Below are 21831 nucleotides of genomic sequence, written 5' to 3'. Positions count from 1 at the left end.
TTTGGATTATTTTAAAATTTTGGTATTTTTGAAATAAATTTCCTTTTAAGCTAATCTCTTTTGGAAAGCTTTGTTTAATAAAAAAATTACTTACAAACGTAGCCATTTTAGTGCCTACATTTTTTAACCATCAATCATTACAAGATTTTAATTTTTTTGCGTGTGACATTGATTTAAACGTTTCGAATAACACTTTTTAGAATTCGAAAAAATTTACGTATTGGCAATCTAAAAAAAAATAGCTTTAAAGAATGTAGAAATTAAACGTTTATACCTAGATTACGGTTTTCTCTTAAACGACAAAACAAGATAAATCCAAAAGTTTATTGCAACGTGAAAAGGTTAAAAAATGGAGTTTATCAGGAAAATACTAAATCTTCTATTTTCAGGGCATTAAGTTAAGTAATATAAAAAATAATTAAAAACTACCAAAAATGGAAGAATCGTTAAGGGATAACTCGAAAACAATTAGCTTTAAGATATAACTTAATAAGATAATATTTAAGTAAATTCTTAAGATTTTTCAAAGAACAAATATTGCACAATGTGAAACATTGCAGATTTTTTACAACAGAATTTGCTAAAATTAAAAGAAAACAGAAGAAATCAGTAGAAATCACCCTTTTATTAACTCCTTACATACAATTTCGAAATTCATAAGATTTCATCATTAATAAAAGAATTCAAGAAGAAGTGAATTTTTGGCTCACAAATTTTTTTTTAGTTAAGTCAATGCATAGGCCCGATAGCATGTTCGTTCACCTTTAATATGCTTTTTTCATGTTCTTTTTCGTCAATGTTTCGCTGAGATATCTGACTTTAAATGAAACAGGATTCTTTTGTTTTTGATCATTGATACCTCAGCAACCAATGACCACACAGAGAATGTAAGGGTAGTGTCAAAAACTGGAATAAATGTCGATAAGATCCTTGTATGATTTATTGGAAAAAAATTTTTTTTACCGTCAACATTGATTTAAAGAAAAGGGAAAAAGGTAACTTTCCATAGTCCTGTAAACTTTTAAATCGAACCATCACACCGTTTTCTTGAACCAATTGATCAAAGTTTTATAAAAGAATTAAAGGAACAATTGTACATATTGTTTTTGAACATTGTCTACTCTTCGTCAAAATAAGAAAAACAATTTTTTTGAGCTTTTTTTTTAAATTTTGCATTAGTTAAATTTGGAAAAAAATATTTTTGATGTAATTAACTATAAAAATAAAAAACAAGAACATGTTTTTCGTGATTATTTAAAAAACTTTAAGAGATAGATATAGGACATGCTGATAAAAGTCCTTCTACAAATTGATGTACTTCCGATTTCCGTTGAGAAAATTGAGTCATTTAAAAAAACTGAGTTATAGCTGTTTGTTAATCATTAATTTCAAAAAATCATACTAGCTCTGCAATTTGTCAGTTGACAATTTCGAAAATTCTAGAAAACTCTTCGAACCTTTGTTTATCGAATACAAAAAAAAAATATTTACTTATCGCAGAGGGTTTTTCTACGTGCATTAGAAGTTAAATAGTTTCTAATGTAGGCTTTTGAAGAATCACCTTGTATATGAAAAGAAACATAAAAACACAATAATCAGAAATAGAAAAAATATCGGGCGATAAATGAAAATCTATTTGTTGTCAACTACTTTATATTAAATTTTAAAAATAAAAGCGATTTTAAGATTTTGGTCGAACGCTTTATATCAGTATTGTAAATTGCAATAATTAGTAATGATCTTTAAAATAAATGTTGTGATGTGAATTGAATGAAACTGGTGGATGCGCCGGGCTAATTATTAATTAACTTGGAATTAGTATTGAACAATCTACACAAATTTCTGAATCATAATTTTAGTTACAATTGTGGTTACCCTATATTTTTTGTTAAATATGGTTTACTGAAAGCGTAAATATTCTGAAAAATCTGGTGAAAGGTTGAGTAACACTGCCTTCATTAAATTATCTTCCCATAAACTCAATTTTCCAAATGTAAAATTTTCCTACCCCAACAAGATTAAATCCGGCATTGGAGTGGTACGACCCGCTTCCTGTGCGGAAGCAGCCCATGTATCGTCCTCTTTCCTGGGTGTAGTTAACTCGTAGGTCCAACAAGTGGCCAGACCATAACAAATGGCATGCGTGAACCGACCAATGGGGCTGTTTTGAGTGGGCCGGCGGGGATGATATCAGCGACGGAGACCTGGTGATGCCAGTCGGCGCGTGGTGACCGAGTCCTTGCGCAATCGCGAATCTGCAGGACGAGAGTACGGCCGAGTCGGTGGCGCGAGTCAGAGGCGACGGGCACGACGAGGCGGCAGGCCCCTGGCAGCCTGTCCGCCATGGACTAGCCACTCGCCAGTCCACTGCAGGGGCTCCTCGCCACCCGCACATGTAAGTACCACCGCATGTTGACTTCTCACATCCTTACTTACCATGGTACTTGTTGATTCGGGGCCCACACCGGCGACACCGGAAAACGCTCTAATTCGATTTCAGACGATTTTCTTTTAAAAATTTTTCAACGCTTTTTCATAACTCAGTTAACAAGGCTAATTGCTTTGGACCTACAAACGAATTAATTACTTCGATGCAGCGACGGCGCGATTTAATTCTTTGCAAACTTGCGACAAATTCGATTACCTATCGCATCTATCGAATCGTATTTATCTAGCATAATGTTAAATTTGTTTTGTTTTTATAATAAAAAACTAGTATGTACAAAAATTGTTTTTTCTTAGTGAAGTCCGTACTTTTTTAAACTTTTTTTTACTTGTACAACAGTAGTTTTTATGGTTTTAAGTTAATCCACCCACATACCTATATTTTTATGGTTTATAAAATCACATTCCATTTTCGATACGAAATTAACCTATTTTTATTAGGTTCACTATAAATTCGCATATTTCATACTTGTTACTTGGAAAAAATTGTGTAAAATTTAAAAAATTAAAATAGTGTTATTCTATCGAGCGATCAAGATAATTTGTAATCGAGTCATCTTTGGATCCGAAAACGTATGTCTGTAAAATTTCAGGTAAAATGGCATGATCAAAAAGGTGATGATTGTAATAACTAAAGTGATAATTTACCTTTAAAAAGGAACGGTCCTACTCGTATTATTATACGTCGGCGACTAATTCCAGCCCATTTTACCGTTTTACCTTACGACTTATCATTTTATTTGACGTTTCCCGTGAAGTTAGTTCAAAAACAGACATACGTTCTCAGATGCAGCGATGACTCGATTACAAATTATCTTGATCGCTCGATATAAACTAAAAGTGAAGAGCAACAAGTTAGATACTGCAGCTGAAACAAACTTGATACTCGTTATCGTGGCAACAGAAAGCAAAGTTAAAATATAATAAATATTTGATTTTTTGTTTACGTTTTGTGCAGATTTTTAAACTGTTTTCAAAACAAGAAAAGTCATCACTATCTTCATAATAATAATTTTTTTAAAAAAGAACTTTATTACCAATATGATTAAGAAAATATTTTTGGAAATTGTGAGTTGTGCAAATCCAATTATGAAAATGATTTGTCAGTTTGTGCGTGTTTATGTCACTGCTGTTAATTGTTGTATGAATAATAAAATACTCTCGTAGTGAAATTTCATTTGATTTCAATTAGATGGTCGCATCACGCCGAGGAAATATTTGTTAAAAAATTGTTAAAATTTTTATTTTCCATAAAATATTAAAGTGGTTTTATAAAATATATTGATATTAATATCAGAAAGTTTTTTATTTTATTTATTGTATTTATGATTATGTATTTATGGTACAAGTATGTTTATATTATGGTACAAGTATGTTAATATTCGTAAGTCACACAAGAAAAGATTTACCTTACCAAGCCCGTAGGCCGAGGTGGATACGTTTTTTAAATTATTTTTTTACATTTTGAGCTGTTATCATAGATTATCATGTTCAAAATATCTAATATTAAAAATCCATACAAACTAATTATTAATTAGCACCTTTCTCAATGTCTACGAATTTTCCATTTTGAGAAGCAGAACCGTATTCAAGGGATATAAAAATGTATACAGTGAGCGGCAAGATTATGGAATAATCTTATTTATTAAAACTGAAAATATTTAGTTTTTTACAAAAATGCTGTAACTGGTCAATTTTTTTTAAATACAAAATTCTCAACTTGATTTAAAATTGTTTGTTTGTTTTTTGTCGATATTATTTCACTTTTTTGGTGTTTTTTTCAAAAACCTGCTAAAAAAGTAGTGGTTTCTATTTAAAAAAAGCGACGATGACGTCATTACTCAAAAACCAAAAAGTGTAAAATCAACTGGAAAATTATGTATTTTTTAAAAAGAAAATTCACCTGTTCGAGCATTTTCGTCAAAACAAAATATTTTTAGTTTTAATAAGATTATTTCATAATTTGACTGTATATCAAAAACGGAAAGCTGAAAAATAAGAAAGAAGAAAAAAAGAAAAAGAAGAATTTAAATGTGATTTTTATTAGAACTTTTTTTCTACAAAAACTAATATTTTTGTGATAATTCCTAGTTTACGAAAGTTTTTAATCGCCCAAATTCTGTTCAGATATCATTGATCGATTGCACATTTGCTATTTGCTTGAGTCAAATTCTGGAAAAGACACCACGAAAGTGAAAACGAGATTTCCCTTTTTCTCTCAAGAACATTTTGTCTGAATTTACCGATTTATTAACAGATTTTACATGAAACCCGAAATTTTATTACAAATTCTTTCCATAAGAGCAACAAGTGCGTTCTTAAAAATGAAATAGAGCACCACTTAGGCAAATCCACGAATACACTTATCCGTTTTTACGGCGTCAGCGTGGGCTAAATTACATTATCAATTTTACAACAGCGAAAATTCGATATTAATGCAATTAATTGAAAATGGTGGATGCGCCGGGAGAGTGACACGTTTTTTTTTCTAATAAATCAACATATTTATTAAATGATGATAATTTAACAATCTTTACGTCTGTTATTTGAAATAATGGTCGTAAATGACATTTTTAGCTTGGTTTATTGATCGTAAAACTTGGAAAACGGACGCTCTTTCAACTCCGGAGATGCATACAAAACTCGAGAACATAAAATAAGGTTCACATGTGATGCATTGAAGGGAAATCATTTGATGTTGTTTCTTTTTAGACAGGTAAGACGCCGGATTTGTATAAATCAGCCGTAGGGGCTTACTCCTAGAACTTTACGATACGGTTTAGTTTTCTTCCTCACAATAATCAATTTTTCAGATCTGGGACACACAATTGATTATTTTATGAAATATTATATCTCATTTAATGCATGTTTAAACATGTGTTTAGTTGGTTTACATCAAACTTTGACGAAAACACCATTAAGGCATCGCACGCTAGCTTTTAAAGGGTTTGGATAATTATTAAAATGACAGGTGTAGGTATTCGCAAAATTACTTGCCTAAAACTTGTTCAACACATTGGTGACCGTTCAAAAGAATTTTAAGGCAAAACTGTATTAAACCAGCCGTTTTGTAACACAATTATCACTTCATAAACTAGTGAAGCTTTAAATTAATCTAGTTTAAACAGAAGTAAACAAAATAATTGGTTTTACCGATTAGTAGAGAGCAAACACGCCTGATGAACCGTATTGTGTGTACAGCAAGCAGCCGAAGTGGCTCTTATTTTGTGTCAAATCGTTAATCCAATCGGGTAATTTTAATATGACAATTGGCAGGAATTAAGTCGTCTTTTGAAGTAGGAAAAGTCGCCAGAATGGGGTTAAAGCGCTCGAATATGAAGAGCGAATGTCTCTGAAAGCAGGAAATTAAAAGTTCAAACGTTTGTGCGTGAGACGAAATTCATTTTGCACCATTATAAGAATAGATCAAAGCGTATAAACTTCGATATGGAATTAAAAATTCAAGCAACAAAGAAGTAAGCGCAATATTTACGGCCACGATAAAACAAGATGTCTTACTATAAATTTCGGTTATTATAGGAATTTTATAAGGGAAGGTGAAAGCAGTGAAAAAGTAACAGCTTTTGGCATAGTTTTGTGATCGACGTTGGGATCAATAACGCAGCCAACAATGACAAACTGGTGCACTGGACCGCAATATTCGGGAGTTATTATTTTCTAAGAAAACGTATATCAGAACAAAACAAGTCATAAACGGTCGCACAGGTTTAGACCAACTCCGAAACCCTTAAACAACCAATTTTTGCATACAAAAAATAAAACGAACAATGAAATAATAAAAGAATTTGAATTCTCTTTTATATTTTCAAGATTTTAAAGTTCTATTTTTTTATTTGAGTTGATAGGTAAGTATTTTTAAAAGTATGTGTAAAATTGTATTTGTGGATTTGTTTTTAAAAAGTGGGGTGAGTGTCGAATTGTGCTTAAATTAGGTATGAAAAAATTTAAAAACTCCTTCATGTTAAGAAAGCAATCGGAGATTAAAATTCACATTTTTGTGGTAAGCGAGCTAATAGAGAGTCTTATTTCGATAACAGAATTCATCTCCGATGCAGTTTATGTTCTCGATTGGCTTCAATTCGATAAGATCAGCGAATAATTCACGAATAGAAAATTTTCAAGTACTCGACTAAACTAGGCTGAAAAGTGTAACACGCTGAAATTGAGTATTTTTTATCTTGCAAGTAACAAGGTTATAGTGGGAGGGAAATAGAGTATTTCGTACCATTCCAATCATGATAAGATTACAGCCGACTTAGTTTGTTGACGTTATTGGATTTAGATCTGTGAATACGAGCAGATGGCTTCCGCGAGGCGTGCTATACATACAATTAGCAATGATGATCGGTTCCATTCATGCCTGGTTAAACTTGTCTCTTGTGTTTGAAACGAGTGGAGATCGTGGATTATATTATATTTTTCATTTAGAGTGAAAAAGTGTGCCTCAGCTAAAGCTATTGTTTGTTTGTTTTTGCAGCTTATTGTTTTTTTTTCTTCGGCCAAAGTTATGAAGTTTATTCGTTAACAAATTCCAGAGTTATTCGAAACTTGCCGAAAATTATGACTGTACGTTTCAAATAATCGTTAAAATTAGTAACCAACGTTTTTCAATGTAGACAGCAATTCGTAGCGTATTCTGAACACGCAGGAATGTTTCGAAGACCATCTCTGGGGACACAATCACTAAAACACTCCGGTATGGATATTTTCCCATGCGATTTAAGTCGCTAAGCTGGAAATGTATTGTTATTACTACAGTCCTCACTTAAAAACAGAGGCGATTCGTCATTCTCGCTCATCACAAAGTACAATAATATGCTTTCAGGTTGGAAAGGGAAAAGATTGAGAAACACCTTTTCTTGGACGTGAAATGGAACGAAATAAATAACAACAGACGTGACAAAATTAATCATTACCAATTTTTTTGAGATTTTAGTGAAATTATTATTATGGCAATTATTACTAAAAGCGGCTTATTGGATTTGTTTTTATTGCCAGTTTAATAGAAGCTCTAATAGTAAATCTCAAAGAGGAAATATAGCAATAAAAGAAATCTTCCGCGGTATTGCGGTATAATCAGATAAGATCTAGTCAACGTCGAGATTTTTGATTCTTATACTCTTGGGACTAGCGGGGACTTAAATTTCTTCAGTCAAATCCGAGATTCCGCCGTAGTAAAAAACGAACAAAATTGCATTTGTTGAAATTAATTTAAGTCAATTTGTCGACACAATATGACTTATGTTTTTATGAAACATCAAGTTGTTTTCTTGGTGGTAACGCAGCTGCTGGTGTTATAATGTTCCCATCCAAACACTATTTACATAATCACCTCTGAACAGAGGAAAGTAAGACCTTTTCATTTTTGGCTGAATAAACACAAAGTGATATTCAAATCGTGATACAAATTAAAATGAAAAGTGTGTTTCAGATTATAGGAGTTTAAAGTCATCATGACCGTGGTTAACGAATGGGTGGCAGGAACTCGGTTCGGCGGTTGGGTGCAGAGATGCCGGGAGTCGCGCCGCCTCGTGCTCGTCATCGTCGCCATTGCGCTACTTTTGGACAACATGCTCCTTACCACCGTCGGTAAGTAACAAAAAATTATTATTTTACCATAATTTTAACTCTAAAGACAGTGAATTTGGTTACATGAACTTTTTTTCCTAGCTTCTGTACTTTTATTTTAATTTACATATTTTTTTAAATTAATCTCTCTGCATCCAAAATTTGAATTTTACGACACTTTCACTTAAAATATATAAATTATAATTCAGACAATACGTTTCTTAAAGTCACTTTCTTTCCTTAAAAATATTTACTTGATTGACTAATTTCAATGTATTTACCTCTTGATTTTTATTATAGTTTTATTGTAACTGTCGCAAAAATTAATGTAATTGCCACCCCGGAACTTAAAATGTCTTTGCAAAAAAGTGCAATTTTGTTATCTTTTGTTAACAATCATCACAAGTTTTACAAAAGATTTACATAAAACATCGCAACTTTGATCAAAATTTGGAAAAACGGTAATTACTAATAAAACACTGTTAAACTCAAAATAATTCTGCCAAAATTAAGGAGACCTTTTTCAAAGGCACAAGTTCCACTTATTCGCAAAGAATTCAAAGACTGTTTCTGAAAGTCGACTTCGGCCTCAAATTTGTTTGATCATTGCGTATATAATTCTCGCAAAGCAACTCATTTTTGAAATTTTACTCGAGTTTTAACCACTTTTTAAAATTTTTACATTTTCTGAAGTAAAAACATAACTATGAGTACAACGAGCACAAATTTCATACAAAACTAGAATGAAGGAACAACTTCGATTATAACTGAAAATAAAACGATATTTTATCTACAGTTTATTTCAGAACTCGCCCCTCTAAATTCTGTCTGACAAACAATTTTACATCATTTTTTTGACTTTGCCAATAAAAGCCACACATACATACATATACATAGTTACCAATTTACGATACCGCTTCTGTGTTTTCTCTACTAAAAAAAACATGTAAATTTATTTTTCCAACAGAAATAAATAGTCGAACTGCAAAATTTAAACTTTATAATTTCGAAATTTTTATAGATAGATTTTCTTAAGATTTTTTCCATGTTTTTAACTTATACTTAGCATTTTTCTCTGGGTCGCGAGTTCTGAAACTCCCTGTATTGGGTATTATGTTATTAGAACCAAAAATGATACTTTAGTGGTCTCACGTAGTGAGGCAAATAATTCAGCTAAGCAAACGTCAAAAAAATTGACACCTTTGTGTCTAAACGACTGCAAGTAAAAGTTTATGTCTTGGATTAAAAATAAAACTTTCGGTTAAAGAAATCTACACACAGTTGTCACTTTATTGACGTTTTCGGATAAAATATTTTACTTAGTTTTAAAAAAAGAAATGAAACATCGACTTCGGAGTTTTTATATTATTCAAAAACCTATTGAGCTTGATAATTCTTTATATTTTTTTAATTCTTTTAATCAATATCAATCATCATTTCTCAATCTCTTTCCTCCGATATATATTTTATTCTGGCTTTTCATTTTATTTCTTAGTTTATTTTTAGACGTTTGTTTGTTAAGGAATGATTTATGAGTTTTTACAGCACTTTATTAAATCAACTATTCGATTTCATTAAATGAGTAATATAATTAAGCATTTAAATTGATTTAAAACGAGAAGTAACTCGGTATTATTGATACTAATTTTTCTATAGCTGTTTTGCAGTTTTTTATATTTTACTTTTAGGAAAAATATCTTTTTTAATTTGACCATTTTATAAAAATAAAGAATATATAAGAAAAGAGTTCCAAAATTCACCACCTTTTTAAATCTAAAAAATTAAAATAATAATTTATAGTGATTTATTTTTTGTAAAAAAATAATGCTTCTTGTTTACTCGGCTAATTGTTTTGGAAGGTTTTCTACGGCAACGTTGTGCTATAGTTTCCTAAAAATACCTCGTGCAAATTTCCGGGTCAAGTGTTGGAATTCTGTTGATGACGTAGCAGGCTGGTCTCATTCATGTATGAAGAGTCCTTTGGTTTGCGGTGGTCAAAGCACTCCAAGTCCGATTCAATTAACACAGTTTTACGTAATTGTGTTTTACCAATATTATGAAACATTGCTTTCAAGCCTACGCAGTGATCTAAGCTTGAAACTTTTCAATTTTGAAGAATATTAATGAAGTTTAGGATTAGTTGAAACGTACGAAGAGTTTATAAACTGGGTTGCGATGTCGCTGATAATGCAGCATCTCCGAGTCAATTAGGCATTTTCGTGCCTAGTTACCGGACTTTCGGAAGCTCTTGAGCTAACCCAGACTATTACCTCGACGGCCACATCCATTGCAAATGTTATCGCCGTCGATATTTCCACGCCCGAGTGGATTTCTTATCAGTGTAATGGTTTTAGTTAGTAGGTATGCTTGGAGTTAACAAATGCGCTCATCCATTTTTAAACAGGCTGTCAACAACTCCGAACCCTTATTCTTTTTCATTGAATCAAATGTATTTGTTGATCTTTCCTCTCGGGATCGAATCAGATAAATTACCACAAAGATGTTAAAGTACGCTACAAATGAGTCATTACACGCTCTGCTCGTTTAACTAATGACTTGTGCATTGTGTACGTTTCGTAAGAGCGAATTTTTTGGGTAGTCAACCACTTCTTCTGGTTGATTGCTCAGGCTGACGTATTGCATTAAACATGAAAAGCGAGTGGTGGCTTTTAGGAGTTATCCAGGCGATAAGTTCACACCTCCTCCCATCTCTGCAGCTCACTCTCATCACACTTTTGATAATATTATCTGCTAAATTCTTTGATATAGCTAAACTTCATTTTCAAAACATATAAAAGAGAGGCAATATCGGCGCAACCTTTGAAAAATTTCATTCGAACGAAGCAATTTTCACTTGCTTGACAAAAGCGGTGCAGTAATTGTTTTAAAAGGGAGGACCCTTGAATTGTAAATGTAGTGAAGCAAAAGGTTGGAAGTGAAGTGGCTCGACAACATAATGGCACAATTTACTGTGAGAAATAAAGTGTCATAAAATTATAGAATTTTATTCTGCTCTAAAACGGAATCACCATCAAACGTTTTAGATCAAATATAATGACCAGGAATGGCATTCCTTGAAAGCAAATTTAATGGACGCTTTTATTAGCAACGTTAAAAACCTGGATTATGTCACAAGGATCACAAAATTTAATAATTCAATTATTTTAAATTAAATGAATTTTAAAAATCGCACCAGGAGACAATAAATTTTACGTCTGCTTGAAAAACACATCAAATCCACACACTAACCCACTGAAACAAATAAATTAAGTCCTCGGGAGTGAAATCCATTAAAATCTTAGTTTTACGGCCGAAGACAATCTCTCGTATTTCTCAATCCACATTATTGTAGTCTCGAGAAATAATTAAAACTTTGTTAATTTGTTGGAATATAGAAATGTGTGACAGTGAAAAATACCGAGAGAGAAGCCATTTCTGATGTAAAATTTAAGTGAATCTTCCCAGCTTAACGATTTCCTCAATTAAGTATCACAGTTATTTTTTCGTGAAAATCCTCAAGACCTGCATTGGTTTATCTGTGAAATGAATTAACTGTAAACGCTTGTTATCTTCCCCGAGGGTAAGTATAATAGGGCGATTGTAAGGTCGAGTTAATTGTTTCGCATCTGTGGTCATTCTCATTAGTCAAGATAATTCTCCTCTCCGAGTTACAATAGCCGTATAGTTACTTATCAACACAAAGACTCATTTAAATTGACCATTGTTTAACCAGATGCACTTTATAAGATAGCATTGGAAAATTTTATATCCAATAAAAAGGAATCGGGGGGAAAGCTTCGGAAAAGCCCCTGTAAGAGGATCTAAGGAATTATATTTAATTTGAGAAAAAATTCCAATATGATTTTAAACTTACTCAATACTGGTTGCCTATCTCAAACAAACGTTTTGAAAATAAATAGGAGTAGGTATTAGTAATAATAATTGCACTCGTGGGAACCATATATTTGAAAAAAATAGATTTTAAACCGATTCTTGTGGGTGTTTTTACAACCCAATCACCCAATGACATTTAAAAATTAATTATTGTAATATCTTTGTTTTATTTTGTAGTTTTACCTCTTCAATGGTTCGTGTTAAAGACGATAGGCACGTTATAGAGTCAGAGGGTGAATACATTTTATTAACTGTGACAATTTTACGATTCAATAAAAAGAAAGTGAAAAATGTCATGGTTTAGAAATTTGTAATAAATCACATACCAGCATTGTGTATTACGTCACTAATTTTATGTGAGATTTAAATTCAGTTATGTTTATTTTTGTTTTAAATGGAAGTTGTAAGAAATAAATTTCTGTATAATTACACATTTGCATTATTTTTCACCTTTTTGGCGGTTGTACTAATATACACACTTCACTACGTGTTAGAATAATTAATGTAATGTACGCAGTAAATTAATTATTATGTAATTAACTTTCCTAATCGCGGTTTTATTGTAACAATCGATTCGTTCATATGTGGTAACGAAATAATTGAAAATCACTTCATTTTCGATGATTAATTTTAAGGAAACAATGAAACATAAAATGAAAATGTAGCATCTTTGAGATCCTTTCTCGCACGATTCAATCTATCATCGTTTATTGATCACATCCTACAGGTTGGCAAATAATATGATTTTGCGACAAACCACCTAAATTTGAAATCTATTTTATGCTAAGTTGGACTTCATATCCAAATTTATTGTTATCATCTGATGCAAAAGTACCACTTTCTTTATGATTGAGACTAAATTGTTAAAGAATGTACAATGAAAAACCTGAAACGCCGTTACGGTTTGTTGCTCGAGTTCAAGTGGCGCGTGGCACTTACATAATGTCACGCTCGAGTTGCATATTTTAGACAATAATAGCAACATAATGAAAACGTTTTTGAGATTGCAGTGATAGAAATATTGCGAATGTTTAGTTTTAATGAAACATTAATAAATTTAAAATTACGAAGGGGATATCTTGTCCGCGATGGATATTAAGGTCACCTAATTGAAATCAGTAACCATGACGGCGAAACCTAATTCAAGTTAGTCTCAGTAGCTCATCGTAATTACTTTTGGAATCAATTTCACTCTCAAAACTCTGCAACAGCTTCATAATCGCCTCTTGGTGTGTGATTTTTTTCAAATTGGGTCATAACTACCGAAAGTAATTATTACAGCAAAGTCATAGGAGAAAGCCCACTTAGAAGTTTTAAGCATCATTAATTAAAGTTCGAAGTCTCGAAAGATGGAAGGAAAATCCTCGTATTGCTGCGACGTTTCAACTAATTAGAGAACAAATTCTCTCATTTGAGCCAATACTCGGCTCGAATCAATTGTCTCAATATTGGCACATCCCATGATTCTTCAACTTCTGATTAAAAATTAAACCAAAATACCGCAATCTTGTTTTCAGTTCCGATTATTCCGGAATTTTTGTACGACATCAATCATCCCGACGCGCCTTTGGATAAGCCGAGTCGAGCCATAACAACAAAGGCTACACCAACTCCGAATCCATGTGCAAAGTATATGAAAAATCTAGATGTCAACATTACTGCTACGACATCGAACTATTTGGGTAAATCCCTACAATGCCAAAGTAACGCAAAACATTGTTTTCTTGCAGATAACATAACAACAACGCTAGATCCTGAAACGGAAGAAAAAGAATTAAGACACAAGGATCTAGTCCAAGAAACAGTGCAAGTGGGAATGATGTTTGCTTCGAAGGCATTTGTGCAGTTACTGGCAAATCCATTCGTTGGACCTCTAACTCACAAGTAACTAGAGATTTTTTAACACATTCACTTTGTGTTTTTCGCCTTTCAAGCAATAAGAAATTGTTTTCTAGGAAAATTAGAGTTGAATTAATATAGAGAAAGTCTTGAAACTGAAACACAAGAAATTTTAATTGATTTTTAATCATTTTTCAGAATAGGCTACAGCGTCCCCATGTTTGCAGGTTTCGTCATAATGTTTCTTTCAACAATAAGTAAGTAAAACTTTTTTCGATTACGCCTAAATAGCCGATTTAATGAAAAATTTTCTGGTGTTTACATAATCGGCTATTTTAATTGTAAATTTTCGCGGTGTCGTCGTGCAAAGTCTCGGTGAAACAAATTAAATTACATTTTCAATGTAAACTTTCATAATTAGAAGGTTTCACTGTCTCTTTTAATTAATGAGATCAGACGTTTTGGCAAATTCATTTCACTTTTTTTTTCTTTAAAATTTCATACATGTACGAATCGATCCCTTCTCGATGTCCTGATTAAACACCCGATAAATTGGTTAGTGTAAAAGGGCGAACATCTGAAGGCGCTTTGTGATAATTCCACGTATAAGTGGTCCTAATTAAATCACTTCCGGAAGCTGCGCTAATAGGAGTCGACTCTGAGACTAATGGAGGTGCGCCGTAGACAAAATAAAACACGATTCGCATCCCTTCAAGGAATAATCTCGGATTTTTTCCAAATGACTAATTGGAATTGTCTATTTCAGTATTTGCATTCGGTCGAAGCTACAGCGTTTTGTTCATTGCGAGGGCACTCCAAGGAGTCGGATCTTCCTGCTCCAGCGTATCCGGCATGGGAATGTTAGCTGAAAGATACCCTGATGACAAAGAACGAGGAAATGCAATGGGGATTGCATTGGGTGGATTGGCACTTGGGGTTCTCATCGGGCCTCCTTTCGGAGGGGTCATGTACGAGTTTGTGGGGAAATCGGCGCCGTTTCTTATCCTGTCGGCGCTAGCTCTCGGCGACGGCCGTAAGTTGCTACTATATACGTAAATGCATGTTCAAGACAAAATGATTTTTAGGTGTAAAATATATCGATTCTAATAAATTATGTATATTCTATTAAAATATATTTTAATATTAAAATTTCAAGAATTTAAAAGTTTAAATTTTAGGGATTTTGCCCTGTTTTTAAAGTAGGTACTATATTAAAAAAGTTAAACGTTTAAGGCACTTCGACCTCTTTTATACTACAGTGAAAGAACTAATATGTATATTTTATGATAACTACATACTCTAGAATTAGACGAGAACAAAAGCACACGAACGAAATGAATTACGATTTATTTATTTCTAGACCTACCATCAAGAATAATTAATATTTTTAGATATAGAAATCGTTTGGTACAACAGTTGTTTATTTATCAGTGTGTAGTGAATGAACCACAATTTTCATGCATAACTTATAGCTTTGACGCCAAATTAAAAAAAAAACACCCTTTATTTCTTTTAAAATAATACATTTTTTGTGTATAATAAGTTTTCTAAAAGAGTTGTTAAGTCTGATGAATTTCAGTTGGACATGTTTGATATACATACAGGGTGTTTCACATAATTTTACGTGGCCTACGCCTGTAAGATGCAATCAATAATACATATTTTAATACGAACTCGATTACAAATTTTGAAAAATTGGATAATCTTCTCTAGTTTGTTCACCCTTTCAAAAATTACAACGTTTTAAGTTAGTTAGTGATTAAGATAGATAAACTAGAATCATATTCAGGCCGTCTCTTGATAGAACAAATGATAATTGTTCCTGACAAACAGCAGTTTATGACTATTAATGAAACAGTGATTAGTTTGACAGCTACTGTTATGGGTTTCTAAAAATTAAATAATATTATTAAATAAAAATAAAATAGATAATAAAATAAATAAAAATTAAAAAAAATCTGTTTTTATTTTCTGTCCCTGTTATACTTAGTACACAAAATTATAAATACTCAGTAGATCGATTGCTATTGTTCAGAAGAATAATGAATGTTCAGTAATACAATAACAAATACCAATAAAAAATATGAATAAAAAATATGTTCTTGCGAAGGGGCCATACACTGTTATGCAACCAAGACTGTTACCCAAATTTTATGTTATTTTACCAATTTTGAAGTTACTAAACGTTTATTATTTTTACTGTGCAAATTGGATTTTTCTATTGTGTACTTTTATGCTGAACAAATTATAATAAAATACTGTGCGTACTCTACTTATATTTTATAATTTTTGCTGTGCAACATATTATATTAAACTGATCATTTCTAGTTTTTTACCATGCAAACATTTGTTAAATACTGAGCATTAAATTTATCATTTTATACCGAATAAAATTGAATTGTTTACTGAACGCTTTATTGCTACACTTTTTTTTGTCTCTTCTCTGCTATACAGGGCGACAAAAAAAGTCATGTGACAACTTGACAAATTTTACATCATTTTGTTCGTCTCAGTGACACAAATCAAATGCACACACACTGAACTAATTTTTTTTTTCTAATTTAAATGAATTTAAAATACTTTAACTTAAAAAAATCAGTACTCAATAACTGTTAGGCCGATTTCCTTCAAATAAAGACCATTCTAAAGAGATGGACTTGCCCTTTAGAATGATATGCAATTTGAAATTGAATATTGGCAAACTTTTCTTCGAACAGTGTTCGAAGAAGTTCGAAGTAAATCGAAGTAATCTAGGAAAAACCCTACGATTAATTTTTTTTTCTTCGTCACCATCGTGTAGAGCATCTTTTTATTAGTTAGAATCCAAATTTTTAAAATAATATACCGAGTAGTTTTTAAGATATGATTTTTTGAAGTTAAGGTTTGCTATTCAGGTATTACGCCATATAGGAGAAATGCATGTTCACCTTACTTAAAATTGCATTTTTATAAAAGTATTTGTTTTAAGACTCTTCTTTTGCTTAAACATGGTCAACTGCACTTTCTTTGTTCTAATTAGAATAAACAAACACTGTTTCTTTACTTAAAATAAACAAAGAGTACCCACGTACTAATTAAAGCAAATAAAGAGTTTTTTTGTTGTAAAAATGATCACTGATCATTAGCAAAGAGGATTTAGAAGTTTAAGGCATGAGGCTTAAATATAAGTACCTACTCTAAAAACATAACTAAATGCAAAATATATTTTTATAATAATGGAATCTATAGATAAGTAGATATAGTATTAAAGTTTATTATATCAATTAAAAAAAATTGTTAAAATTTCAAGGCGGTATAAAAGAATTAAATATTCAGCCGATTGATTCGAAATTTCATGGATTATTTATGTTCTTTGATTTTTTTTATAAATTAATATTAATTCTGAAATTTGCTTCTTTTTAAACGATTTCTCGAGTTACACCTCAATCAATACTGAAAATTGAAAACGAATTCCGAGAGCAAATAAATGCTTGTCATTTCTCATCTTCACACACTAAATTTGCCGTAAAATCTTGAGTACACATCTAGAAGTAGAGGGTTTCAGTATCTCTGAATCGTTTTTTATTTGTTGCAACTTTATATGGTGCTTGCGAATTTATACGTTATGCTTCATAAACATGAAGGTTTTTCTCAGGTTGTGATTTCATTCGTTCCACTACAGTAAATATGGCACCATAAAACACATCATTCATTGTCACATAACATATTTTTCCAACTAAAAATCGATCGTAATTAATTTTGCAACAAATTGCTGAATTTATTTAGAAATATTTTTTTGGTTCGATTTCACTTTTTCAGTCCTTCAATTGTTGATGTTACAACCATCGGTCGTTCGTCAGGAATCCGACCCACCGTCACTAAAGGCTTTAATAAGCGATCCTTATATAGTAATAGCAGCAGGTAAGTAATAGTACGGCTAGACTAAACAACAAGAAAAAATTGTGATTGCAAAAGGTGCAATAACATTTGCCAACATGGGTATTGCAATGTTGGAACCTTCTCTTCCCATCTGGATGATGGATACGATGGGTGCCGAGCGATGGAAGCAAGGAGTGACTTTTCTCCCAGCCAGTATTTCGTACCTTATCGGTACGAATCTTTTTGGACCATTAGGTCATCGTATGGGTCGTTGGTTGGCCGCTCTATTGGGTCTCGTCATCATAGGGATTTGTCTAATGCTGGTAATTTAACCAACATTTTTTTAATTTTTTTTCTGCAAAATTATAATTCAGATACCACTAGCAACAAGCATGAACCATTTAATCGTCCCAAATGCCGGTCTTGGATTCGCAATAGGGATGGTTGATAGTTCCATGATGCCTGAATTGGGTTTCTTGGTTGACATCCGACACACCGCTGTTTATGGTAGCGTCTACGCCATCGGTGACGTCGCTTTCTGTCTTGGTTTCGCTATTGGTAATAATTATTATTAACATAATCGGTTCTTGCGTAATAAACGCTTTCTTTGTCACATTTTTGCGGTTTTTGGTATTTGTGCGTGTTTATTTCCTGCTTTCTCATTCATGCGTACCACTTCAGGCCCAGCTTTGAGTGGAACTCTAGTTAAGAAAATCGGCTTCGAATGGATGCTTTTCGGCATTGCCATACTCAATTTCCTGTACGCACCACTTCTCATCAGTTTGAAAAATCCACCAACGAAAGAAGAGAAAAAGGTAGGTCACACATGTTTTATTGTAGAAAATTATACAAAAAATTTTGTGCAATAAACTATACGTTATGATGTCCGGTTTTCTTATCACAAGTGCAGTCCCCCTCCATTATAGGTCTCATAACATACAAAACTCTAATTGTATCGGTGTACCCCAACCCTCTTTGGGACCCATTGACTGCCACAATTGGGTCTCCCGACCTGACAAATCCGCTCCATTTCCCAAAACTAATCCCAAAGCTGATCCTCGCTTCAATATCTCTCTTCCAATCATCCTTTCTTTCGACTTCATAAAAAAGTGGTATGATACCCCTAAATAAATTAGCTTGTTTTGCAACTGTCGGATCACGTGTCACCAGAATAATAGGGCAACTTGGTCGATACTTTGCTAGTAAATAAGCAGATCTTCCCGAAACTGTGGTAACAATAATCGCAGCTGCTAAACACTGATTCGCAGCTTCGACTGCTGCTATACAAACCGCATGAACTGTTTCCAGAGGAGGCCTCACGTGCGCAGTTAAGTCCTTAAACTGGTGTTTGTACCAAACAGCCCCTTCTGCTTCTTTACAAATTTTGGAGGCGGTGCGAATACACTCAATCGGGTGAAGACCTAGAAAAGTTTCCCCTGTCATCATCACGCAATCGGCACCGTCAAGAACTGCATTTGCAACATCGGTACATTCGGCCCGTGTGGGCCTAGGCCGTTTTATCATCGAGTGGAGTAACTGATTGGCACAAATCACCGGTTTTCCTGCTTTGTTACACTTTGCTATAATGCTTTTTTGGGCTAGAAAAAGCTTCTCGGGGCCGATTTCCACAGCTAAGTCGCCTCGGCCGATCATAATACCATCGGAAGCTTTTATTATTTCGTCAATATTGTGCACTCCTTGGTGATTTTCAATTTTTGAAATGACCAAAATTTTGTTACCCGCCCGCCCGAGGACGTCTCTAACTTCAGAAACGTCAACAGCATTGCGAATAAAAGAAGCAAAAACAGTGTCAATTCCGTGCTCGATTCCGAGAAGTAAATCTTCTTTGTCTTTTTCCGAAATGACGGGTAAGTCCACGTCGAGTCCTGGGAGGTTCACATTTTTGCAACTCCCAAGCATACCTCCGTTTTCAACAGTGCAAGTCAAGACTGAGCCTTGAACGCTGGTACAAATTAAAGAAATAAGACCATCGTCGAGGAAAATTCTATTTCCAGCTTGAACAATTTTTTGGATATTGTCATAATCGACGTAGATTACACTGGAGCTTCCTTTCTCGAGATAAGCCTTGTCTGTTGTTAATTTGATTTGTTCACCCTTTTTTAATTCGACTTCGGCGGCGATTCCACCTTCCATGTAACCGGTTTGGATTTCGGGTCCTTTAGTGTCGAAGGCTAGAGACAGGGGGAACATGACTCCGAGTCTTTTAGTGTAATTTTCAGCAGCAGTTTTCACATTTTGGATCAATTCCATGTGCGTTTGTTGAGTGCCGTGGGAGAATTCTAGGCGAGCTATGTTCATTCCAGCTTCCATCATTTTTTCTAATGTCTCTACATCAGTAGTTGAGGGTCCAAGAGTACAGATTATTCCAGTTAGGCGGACTTGAGCTGCGTGTGATTGAATGTCAAGCAAAGAGTTGTGATCTAGAAAAGTGTTGGCAGCTCCTGCAGTGAGTTGTTTCGGGGGAGAACAATGGAAGGGTCTAATTTGTTCTTCATCTTCGTTTTCTCGTTTATACCAAACCATTATGAAAAAAAAATGTCAAAAAATTGTCATTTGCTATTGAATCATGTCATTGTTTTCAGATGTTGCTGATGGAAGAGAAGACTTCGGTGCGTTATGTCACGTACCAGAATGAAGACGAAGAGGAATAAACTTGGCAATGTTTAGTATTTAATGTTCCAAAGAAAATTTGGATGAGGTATTGTTAATCCGCGCTCTGGGAGCGTATGAACAGTCTTTCAGAGTTTATTTTGTGTTAAGTTTAGAGCATTGTAAGATATGAAAGATTGTGCTTCTGTACCCGAAATCGACTCTTTGATGGGAGTTGCAATAATCAAAATTGTTTGTGTCGGGGCCCTCGTTTTTGGATTATTGTGAATGGCTGCACATAATCCAGTCCTGCGGGAGACGAGGCAATCAGACGTCCTCGAATTCAGAAACCCATTGGCTTAAATTGTGGAAATTGTGGCGCTCCCATCTCAAGCCCGGCTAATGATTGCCATACAGCATAAATAATATTCATCAGTGTCTAATCTTATTTATAATTTGTGTAGCAACTATTCGGCTGAAATATGCATATAAGAGAATTGCTGAGCCAATCAAAACACATCATTTTTGGAAAGCCTGGTGTGCTGGGGTCAGCCCCCGAGGATGCAGTAAGGGGACCTTAATGTTGATGCTTATTTATCGTTAATTATATAACCAAACCGTATAACCTGTGACTCGGTCGTTGTGTTTTTATCTGTCTGTCGTCTCCGCAGATATTTTACCTTCAGGAGGTCCGAGCTCCAAAGAAGATTATTGTGAAGAGACAATAATCAGCATTGTAATCAGTCCCAATATACCTGTGACCAAATAAAAACATTTTCGTTTAAAGCTGGTAAGGGTCCGAACAACAAGGGCAATCATGCACATCGCGTGATGCCGTTAAGTATTTTTGCTAAACAATAGGGCCGCAAGGTGGTACCTAGTTTAGATCTAGTCTTAATTGCATGTTAGACATTACTCTTAGAGAGATCTATTTAACACTCGATATGTAGGGTGGCTATAAGTGGTACTTAATGTTCGATGTTATAATGTCTATCTAATTTGTGGTGCAATAAATGGAACAAAAGTTATTAAACTTACAAAAGGCTTTCATTACACTCCACTCCCTCTCCACCATTTTAAAATTTTTTGCTCCCGATTTTTTATTAAATTGTGGTGTACTTATTAACTGCAAAAATATCGATAGAATTATTTTTTTACATGATTGGAACATTGGTCGTAAGCATTTTTAGACCAAAAACACTTTCATCTCAAATTCGAGTATGTTCATGCAATAAAAGTTACCTTTTGAAAAATGGACAATTTCAACATTTTTTCCAATATTTTAAAAGTATTTTTCTTGGAAACTGTTGGTCTTGTTAGATAAATACATAAAATTGACAACTTGTGATTTATCTAATGATTTTACATGAGAAACTAAATATAAACTGAGGCATTCCAAATCTTCGGATTGCCGAAAAATATCTTAAATTTTCTTATTTTCACACCAAAACGACCACAAAACCAAGAAACACCACACAAATTAAATTTTTGAATCAATCTATTGTCTAAGCTTTTTAGCTTTTCGATTATTTACCTAATTATTTTTACCTAAATATATATATAAACAAGTGATAAAATTTTTAATTTTTATATAAA

The 21831-nt window shown here is 33.2% G+C and overlaps 2 protein-coding genes across 3 annotated transcripts; one reads left to right on the top strand and one right to left on the bottom strand.

Moving 5' to 3' along the window:
- The first annotated feature begins 2233 nt into the window (after nucleotides 1–2233).
- On the top strand, nucleotides 2234–21272 carry LOC123007554 (synaptic vesicular amine transporter). 2 transcript variants are annotated; one of them, XM_044402921.1, is made up of 11 exons: nucleotides 2234–2395; nucleotides 7898–8055; nucleotides 13446–13610; nucleotides 13659–13812; nucleotides 13966–14024; nucleotides 14534–14800; nucleotides 17566–17667; nucleotides 17722–17948; nucleotides 18000–18183; nucleotides 18307–18440; nucleotides 20229–21272. In XM_044402921.1, exons 2-11 carry the CDS (start codon nucleotides 7920–7922, stop codon nucleotides 20295–20297), a joined length of 1497 nt encoding a protein of 498 aa, XP_044258856.1. In that variant the 5' UTR covers nucleotides 2234–2395; nucleotides 7898–7919; the 3' UTR covers nucleotides 20298–21272. The 2 variants fall into 2 exon arrangements, with proteins under 2 accessions (XP_044258856.1, XP_044258858.1); XM_044402923.1 differs by lacking the exon at nucleotides 2234–2395 and having other exon boundaries at nucleotides 7888–8055.
- LOC123007553 (pyruvate kinase-like) lies at nucleotides 18428–20224 on the bottom strand. The gene has a single exon (XM_044402920.1). It carries the CDS (start codon nucleotides 20167–20169, stop codon nucleotides 18496–18498), a length of 1674 nt encoding a protein of 557 aa, XP_044258855.1. The 5' UTR covers nucleotides 20170–20224; the 3' UTR covers nucleotides 18428–18495.
- Nucleotides 21273–21831: the final 559 nt, after the last annotated feature.

This window comes from Tribolium madens, unplaced genomic scaffold (genome assembly GCF_015345945.1).
Source record: "Tribolium madens isolate multiple individuals breed KSU strain unplaced genomic scaffold, Tmad_KSU_1.1 Scaffold_3;HRSCAF=73;Tcas5.2_LG2, whole genome shotgun sequence".
NCBI lineage: Eukaryota > Metazoa > Arthropoda > Insecta > Coleoptera > Tenebrionidae > Tribolium > Tribolium madens.
Note: the sequence above shows the minus strand (reverse complement) of the source record. Positions and strands in the feature narration are given on the sequence as shown.